General features: G+C 28.0%; 1 protein-coding gene across 3 annotated transcripts; it reads left to right on the forward strand.

The window, feature by feature from the left end:
• The first annotated feature begins 2,894 nt into the window (after nucleotides 1-2,894).
• Nucleotides 2,895-8,568, forward strand: LOC101208788 (WAT1-related protein At1g25270). 3 transcript variants are annotated; one of them, XM_004138969.3, is made up of 7 exons: nucleotides 2,895-3,128; nucleotides 3,212-3,274; nucleotides 4,811-4,927; nucleotides 5,070-5,331; nucleotides 5,438-5,596; nucleotides 6,394-6,545; nucleotides 8,213-8,568. In XM_004138969.3, exons 1-7 carry the CDS (start codon nucleotides 2,935-2,937, stop codon nucleotides 8,448-8,450), a joined length of 1,185 nt encoding a protein of 394 aa, XP_004139017.2. In that variant the 5' UTR covers nucleotides 2,895-2,934; the 3' UTR covers nucleotides 8,451-8,568. The 3 variants fall into 3 exon arrangements, with proteins under 3 accessions (XP_004139017.2, XP_031736964.1, XP_031736965.1); XM_031881104.1 differs by lacking the exon at nucleotides 3,212-3,274; XM_031881105.1 differs by lacking the exons at nucleotides 2,895-3,128; nucleotides 3,212-3,274 and adding an exon at nucleotides 4,238-4,717 and having other exon boundaries at nucleotides 4,811-4,881.
• Nucleotides 8,569-9,087: the final 519 nt, after the last annotated feature.

Below are 9,087 nucleotides of genomic sequence, written 5' to 3' on the forward strand. Positions count from 1 at the left end.
GTTTTCGTGGAAGGAAAGCATGAAAGGTTTTCCACTTCTTTCCAAAACGGTATTCCATGATTGTTTTCATTTAGATATTTGTTATAAATCAATTAAATAATAGAAATTGGTATTAAATTAATTTGGACCCCCACTTCTTTCCAAAACTATATCACACATTTTTTTCCATTTAGATATTTGTTATAAATCAATTAAAGAATAGAAATGAGTATTAAAGTAATTTGAGCCCTACATTTGTGTAATATATTGGCCCATGTAGAACTTTTGTGAAATTTATTAGTAATTTGGATCCTTCATGTAATATCATATAACAATTTAGACTATATGAGTTAAAGACTCTAAAATAAAACATAAAATGTTTTACTTCTTCCTTTTTCTTCTCCCATAAAGTGTAAGAAGCAAATATATATATATATATATATATATATATATATATATAACCACACACACACCAAAATTTCAATATAAAAAAAACCACACACACCAAAATTTCAATTATAAAAAATGTAGCGAACATTGTATGATCTTCTTAACTTTGTTAGATAAATAAACAATTTTCAGAAGAATTTGTAATTAAAAATTCAAATAAAATGGAACAAGTTACAAATAAGAAAGAGTCTTGGGTATATAAAAGTAAGTACTAACCTTTATATAGCAAAGAAGTCGAAATGCCAATTGGGGTTTCCATTAACAAACAAAAATATTTTGAAGATTACATATTAACATTAAAATTCTTTAATTTTAATGAAAGGGCGGTAGAGTGAGGTTACGATAGAGGAGGTTGCGGCGGCGCTAGAGTGAGAAGACGAGAACGAGAGGAAGGTGGCGGTGACTGGACGGGCATCGTCCGAAGATGGCCTTCTTCAGGTTTGGAGATGGCTTCTTCGTGTGAGGAACGAGGGTTTTTAATTTGGGGGAAATTTTGATTTGGGGAAAAACCTTAAAACCCTTTCATTTTTTTATTTAATTTAATTTTAATAAATTAAATAAATTATTTTATGTATCTTCTACGACATCAAATAATTGTTGCGAAAAATTCTTTCCGAAAAATTTCGTCTTTTCTCGCCAAAAACGCATAATTTTATTTTTTGTGACAATTTTTTTTCCTTTCTTCCATTTTCTAATGTAAACAACTGTCGTAGTAGATAGTTTTTTTTTTTCCTTTCTTCCATTTTCTAATATAAACAACTATCGTAGTAGATAGTTTTTGTTGTAGTGATCTAATGAGAAGTGAATGACATAAAAATTACAAAGTACTTAATATTTAATGAAAATTAGATGACAATTAAATATATTAATTTCATTAAATATATTAATTCGACGATAATCACGTGACAATTAGATAAAAATCGAAAACTAGATAGAAATCGAGGAGTATTTGATGTCTTATTAAAATTTATATAGAACGATTATTACAAAGATTGTAATTGGATGATGAGTAGATATAAATCAGAAATTATTTAGCGTCAAATAACTAGTAAATATTTTATGATTGTCTTCTAAAATTGTAAAGAGCGAAGAAGATAAACTAAATAACAAAAATGAAAGAAAAATGGCTAATCAAACCCGGTTGGTGATTACATGCAAAACTATTTGATTGTTATTTGTATTTAATGGTATGATCATCAATCATACTAATTGCTTTATATATTAACAAAGAAATTAAGTTTCTATTAACGAAATTTAAAAAAATAAACATGCAACCAAAATTTCTAGAAAAGAAAGAGAAAATATAGCAAAAATGTAAAGAGAGCCCGTTACTAAAATTTAGAAAAGAAAAAAACGAGCAAGAAAAGAAAAGAAAAAGGAGAGATTTAAAATAGCCAATCATAGAGAAAGGTTCAATCTTATCATAGGTGGATTTGATTTGATTTTTTAAAATTAAACTGCAGATTATTAAAATCAAATATAAAGGGCATCAATTTTTAAATCAATAAAATCAAATATCCTTCCCAGAAATGATAATCAATTTTTCAACCAATAGAATCAAATATCCTCTTCATGGTAAATTCCAGCAAAATAACGAATGAAAATTGTAGCCAAATCCAAAAATGATTTAAAAAAAATAAATTCTACACTTTGTTTTGTTTTTGTTTGATAATAGACATGAGGAATATTGATATGAATTTAAGGTGTACGATACAAAAAGAAGAAGAAAATGATAAAATTTGACTAATATAAAAGAAAAGAAAAACAAAACAATCTTTGAAAAAAAAAAAAAAAAAAATATATATATATATATACACTAAGAAAATTGTAACTTCCAAGAGAGTGTGGCATTGGCTGGAATCAAGATAGAAAAGAAAATTCGGGAGAAAATGGGGAGAAAGAAATAGGATCACGTCTTGTGTTTGTTAAAAAGAGTAAAATGGGAAAATGAGAATATGAAAAAAAAAAAATCTGAATTTGAGTTTTTTTTTATATATCTACAAAATCACAAATTACTAATTACCTAATCTATTTTGCATCCATTACAACTTTTTTCCTAATCATTAACACTAAAATGGTATGTTTTGGGATTACCTAAAATTAAAAATGAGAAAAAAGAGAGGAGGAATCCAAATGTAATTAGTTGAGGTAAGTGTATAAGTTTGAAACAATTGGTTCGCACTAACAAAAGAAAAAAAAGGCGTGAAGGGTTTTGGTAAATTAATTAGTGGTGTTATTAGTTGGTTGCCGAATGGTAAAAGTAGTGTAAAAGAGGTGGAGGCACGAAGGACCTCATCGCCATGCACGTGCCACATTTACAGGTGTAAAACAATCTGCATATTTCCATTACTAGTTTATACAATAGCATAAGCAATGACGTAACTAAAATGAAGGTTTTAATAGTACTCTTTAATTTGGACTCCATATATATAAATACATCCTCTCCTCTCTGTACATCATTATTTTTTGGCTTTGAAAAGAAAAAAAAAACAAAGTTTGATAATAATGATAATGAATGAGAGAGTTTTATGGAATGGTTTGCCCACCATTGTGATGATGTTGGTTCAATTTGGGTTTGCTGGAGTTAACATTTTCTATAAATTAGCTGCTGCTGATGGAATGAGTTTTCGGATTATTATTGCTTACCGTTTCTTATTTGCTTCTGCTTTCATTCTTCCCATTGCATTCTTTCTGGAAAGGTACTTAATACTTCCTTTCTTTTCTCATTTTCTTTCCCCCACACAAATAAACTGTTGTTTTTATTTTATTTTATTGTTTTCAGAGGTAGAAGACCGAAGCTTACTTGGTCCGTTATTTTCTATGCATTTCTTTGTGGACTCTTTGGGTAATTAATAATTCAGTTTCTTATATTTATTTTGAATTAAACAGAGATTTTGATGTAACTCTAACTTCATCCACCCGTGGATATGGAACTGTCAACAGTTAGCCGTTCAATTATATGCCTACCTCTCTGCTTAGCATCTCATCATTTCTTGTGATTTCCTACCAATATTCCGCCCTCTTAAGTTCTTAAGATTATGTGATTTTTTCCATGCATAAACCTTTTTTTTCTTTTTACAAATTAAATAACACTTGTTTTTCACTCCACTCCAACTTTTGTTTCATCTCTCACTTTTCTTAAATTTTATCTAGACTAAGTTAAAAATGGCAATTTATACCTATTTTTTTTCTTCTAACTTTAAATTAAAATGGAAAATAGATTTTAAAAATATATAATATTGAATATCTTATGTTCTACGCATTTTTTGATATTTATTTCACAAATTCAAATTATTGTTCAAAGTGTTGAAATAATACTTTTATTTTTATATATTTAGATTTAAAAAAAAAAATATAACAAATCTTCACAATTATATTTATACTATATAATAATTTGAAAAAAACTCACAAACTCACCATGAAAAAATACGTCGATCGGGTATGAAAGGATGCACGATCTTGCGTGCACAATTTATATGATACGCGATCGTATACAAAATGATACACGATCGCATAGCAAATCTAGATGATTTTGGTTTAAGATTGTGTATAAAGATCTAAACAATTTTGTACCAAATATCGTTAAGATTTGGTATACGATCATTTAGATTTAACTACGTAATCTTGAACCAAATAACATTTTGAAAAAAATAATAGAAGATTTATGATTGATTGAAAATAAATATCATGATTTCAAAAAAATATAAAAGAAAATTTGAAGATGAAGAGAAGAAGATGGAAAGAAATTGTAAAAGAAAGAAAATAGAAATGATGAATAAACTTAGAATATTTAAGAAAAATGACTCGTTTGAAGGTTTTTTGATTTTATTATACGGTCATAAATATTTGGATGTTTTTGTTAAATGGATGAAAATTAACCTTTAAAAAATCCTCCAAATATTTGTTTGAGTAAAAGTAAAGGAATAGTGCAAATTTAACCATTAGATTCAAAATAATTACGTGTATAGCAACATTTTAATAAATTTGCAAATATAGTAAAACTTGTCAAATTCTAATAATGATAGATGTTGCAAATATTGATCTATCAGTAATAAATCATACGAGTCTATTAGTGATACAAGTCTATTAACAATAGATTTTGCTATATTTACAATTTTTTTTAAAAAATATTACTATACACCTTATTATTATTTCTAAAATGGTCCTTTTTACTTCTGATGGAATAAAAAACGTGAATCTTTATTTTGGTGAAATTTATAAAAAAAAAATGATAAAAAAGAAAAAAGAAATGGGGAAGCCCTTTGAGGACAATAAAAGTGAGGCCATGGTAAGTTAGTTATTGGATTAGCTATAATTAAGAACATTAACAATTCAAAAATAAAATATATAATGTAATAGTGGTACAAATACTTGCATGCAGGGGATCACTGAGTCAAAATTTGTACGTGGAGAGTTTAGCTTTAACATCTGCAACATATGCTTCAGCCATTGGTAACCTTGCGCCAGCCATCACTTTCATTTTGGCCGTTTCCTTCAGGTTTTGTGTAATAAATATTTATTAATTTATGATATAACAAATGGAATTAATAATAACAATAAATAAGAAAGAAAAAGAAAAGGAATATTAGAATAATAATTATTCATGTTGATATATATATATATACGAATGGATGGGTCAGGCTGGAGAGGATGAACATAGGAACAATGCGAGGGAAGGCTAAAGTGATGGGAACATTAATAGGAATAGTTGGGGCCATGATTCTCACATTCTACAAAGGCGTGGAACTTCATCCTTGGTCTACTCGGGTCGACCTTTTGCATAAAGGTCATAATTCCACTGAACACGTGGCCCCAACAGAACATACAATTCATAGTCATGTGTTGGGGAGTGTGATGGGTGTTGGAAGCTGCTTCTCTTATGCTTTATGGCTCATCGTCCAGGTGAGTTTCACATCATCCCTCTCACGTTCAATCATGCTAGATTAAATTAAATTAGATTAGATTATGGTTTTTTTTTTTATCAATATTAATTTTATAGTATATATAGGCAAAAATGAGTGAATGCTATCCATGCCACTACTCAAGTACAGCATTAATGTGTATGATGGGATCCGTTCAAGCGGTTGGTTTTGCTCTGTGCGTCGAAACTCAATGGAGTCGTTGGAAATTGGGTTGGAATATCAGGCTTCTTTCTGTCGCATATACAGTATATCTTTTTTACTTTATCTCTTTCAAATTCTTCTATTTTTTCTTTTTAACAAAAGAGTTGTGTTTTCTCATTTTCGACTCAAATGATGTTCATCTTAATACCTTCTTTCTTCTACTTACAATCAAAGAATATATATATAAAACCAAACACTTCTTGTTCTTTACAAAGTTATCACACATCAATTTGTACTTGACATGGATAAGCTGCCAAGTGATGTAATAATATAATATAATTTTTTCATATAATATGGTTATGTTGCCTTAACCCTTCTATTATTTCTTCATTATACTTTTTAGTTGGATACCAATGCTATTTTGATTCACAATTTTTTTAACTAAGTGCTTTAAAAGTATTTATTTTAATTTTTGCAATTTTAAAAAGTGATCATTCATTTGGTCTCAAACAAAAAGATAAAGCAACTAAAACAATACCATTCAAACAAAAAGATAAAGCAACTAAAACAAACTAAAACAAACTAAAACAATACCATTCAAACAAAAAGATAAAGCAACTAAAACAATACCATTCGAAGAGGTTAAAATTATTATATTGTAAATAGGAAGAAGTGAAAATTTGTTAGTAGCCATTTTAAATGTATACATGGAGTAAAGTAATTGAAAGGAATATTTAAAAGCTTACCCGTTTTTAAGTAGGTTGAGGTTGATTGGATTTTAAGAACTTTTGTACAAAGTTGAAGAGAAAAGATATATAGAAAATTGAAAGAAAAAATATATATATACGGTGTTTTGTGATATATAATTAATAATGTGTATATGTACTGTGGATGATGGTAGGGGATCGTGGCTTCAGGAGTGATGGTAACGTTAATAACATGGTGCGTACGAATCAGAGGCCCAATGTTTGTATCAGTCTTCAGCCCTCTAATTCTAGTTCTCGTTGCCATAGCTGCCTCCTTGTTTCTACAAGAAAAACTCTACTTAGGATGGTATCTAATACTTCCCTCCTTTTTCAATTATATATCATTTTCGTATGATTAATTTTTACAAAAATAATAAACCGTCAAAATATTTAGGATTCCAATAACAAATAAAAAAAAGCTAGGGTTCCAATAACAAATAAAAAAGCTGACGAAGCTAATCATTTCCTTCTAAATATTTTACGTTTGCTTTTTTTCACTGTCTTTCATCTCCTCATTTTCTGCTATTTTTTTTCCTTTGTATGTCTTTTTCTCTTTTTCTTCTGTAATTTTTTTTTAAAATATTTCCTTTTGGCTTTCAATTTTTCTTTTCATTTTTATCATTTTTTTTCTCTTCTTCCAAAATTTTTCTTTAAACTCATTTAGTTGTTTAAGGCAGTGGATCAAATATAAAAAATCGTAAAAAAAAACCGTTTAAAATTCTTGGTTTTTAAAATTCTTTTTATATACGATCATTTAAATTTGGTTGGAAATATAATCGTAAAAAAAATAGTCAAATCTAAACAAAGAATCTTGGAAAAAAAATGGTTTAGATTTGGATAAAACGATAAAATTAAACGATCAAGTAAGAAATGAATAGTAAAATCTAAATGATTGTTTACTAAATATTTTACGTACTGCATGTCAATTAGTTGTGTGACTTTTTTGATATTTTTTATTGTAGCGTGTGAACTTTTTGTGTGTTTAAAATTGTTTTATACTGTGTAAATATTTCAACGTTATGTTATCCTTGTTTTTTAAAAAATATTTTTTCTTTTTTTCTTATCCAATTGATTTTTGCATTTAATTAGTGATATAATCACTGTTAATATTTCAACTCTACTGAAAACACTATATTTATCATTTATAAATTTGGAGGCATCTAAATATTTAAAATTTTCTATATTTCTAAATATTATTCTCAGTCATTTTTCTATTCAAAATAATTATACCATTATGTGTTTGTAAATTCTTTAATTTTCTCTTTTAGAAAAAACAATAAAGCAGTTTTCTAAATTCCATCTGGCACATTAAAATAAGCTAGCTAGGAACGGAGAATACATTTCCATAATTTCCATAATGTAGAGAGACACTGAATTAAAGATATGTGATTATTGTTGTTACACAAAGCAATAGCTGATCTATATTTTTTTCTTAGGCTCGAAAAAGAAAAAAAGAACACGAATTTCAAGTTATTGAAATTTTTTGGACTTTCTAGTTTGACGAAGATCCCGTTGTTAGTGGATATTAAAGCATTTCAAAATTGGATCAATTAATTGATGATTTTTTTACTGAAGTGCTGTTACAATGATTATGTTTGCTTTTGTAAGTGAATTTGTATTTTTCATCCGACGTGGTATCTAGCCTTGAGGTTATCGATACTTCATTGCATTACAATCATACAAAATTCATTTTTTTCCTTATAAAAAATGTTTTGAGAAACAATTTCCTAAAGATGGCAGCATGTAATTAGGTTAATTAGCCAAGAATAATAAATATAGAAAAGTTTATCATGAGTAGATTCGATTGGAGATATAATTGTAGGTATGGTTTTTCTTTAATAAACTCTACAAGTAATATATTTGTTAAAAGATATATGAATTTACATTTTTATCCCGTAAAAAAAAAAAAAGATAACATTGTTATTTGGGCTAATTAAATTTTGTATTTATACATGTGCTTGTAATGAATGGCAGCGTGGTTGGAGGAATGTTGATGGTGTGTGGATTATATATGGTACTATGGGGTAAAAGCAAAGAAATCAGAAAGATAACACAATTAGCTCCCATGGAAAGCATTGAAGAGCAGCTGCAGCAGCTGGGTGGTGAAGGGATAGATTTGGTCATTTCCTCTCCAATTACTCCATTGTCCAAAACTCATGTCACCAATAGTCAGCATAATAATAATAGTAATGTTCCACATTCCAACAATTAGAAACCAATAAACACTTGTAATCTTGTATATTTTGATATTCCATCATGTGTTTTAGACAAAAAAAAAGTGTTGAACATGTACTGTTGTAAAGATATAAAACCATATTTCCCCCTCCTCATCCATTTCTCTTATCCAATCGTAAATATCAATTAATTTGAGTTGTTTTAGGACAAATATCAATTTACACCTTGAATTCGGGTTGTATCAATTTTGTCTCTGAAATAATATTATATCAATTTAAACCTTAAACTTACATAAATATATCATTTTGAACCCTCAACTTCTATAAGTCTATATATCCAAATAAAACATAATGGAGGGTTTAGATTGATACAATCATATAATTTTAGGTTTTAAATTGACACACTTTTAAAGGTTCGAGGTTTTAAACTAATCGATACAATTATTAGGTTGGGATTTAATAGCTTTGTAAATGAGCTAGGTAGGTTAAAACAGCCAAGATATCCACACTTATGCATTAATTCTTTTACTTTTATAGGAAATTATAGTAGATGAAATGAGAGATCTCCTAGTGCACAAAAGCGTCAAGAGATATATGAACAAGCGTTGAGAAAAGATCTCATGACTCATAAATGCTCGTCGAGATATCCATAAATGACTCACAAAAGCCTTGATG

The sequence above is a fragment of the Cucumis sativus genome, chromosome 2 (assembly GCF_000004075.3).
Source record: "Cucumis sativus cultivar 9930 chromosome 2, Cucumber_9930_V3, whole genome shotgun sequence".
Lineage (NCBI taxonomy): Eukaryota > Viridiplantae > Streptophyta > Magnoliopsida > Cucurbitales > Cucurbitaceae > Cucumis > Cucumis sativus.

Coding starts and splice junctions, on each gene's coding strand:
- LOC101208788 (XM_004138969.3), top strand. CDS start 2,935: ATGATAATGAATGAGAGAGTTTTATGGAATGGTTTGCCCACCATTGTG. Junction 3,275..4,810: donor TTTCTTTGTGGACTCTTTGG/GTAATTAATAAT, acceptor ACTTGCATGCAG/GGGATCACTGAGTCAAAATT. Junction 5,332..5,437: donor CTTTATGGCTCATCGTCCAG/GTGAGTTTCACA, acceptor TAGTATATATAG/GCAAAAATGAGTGAATGCTA.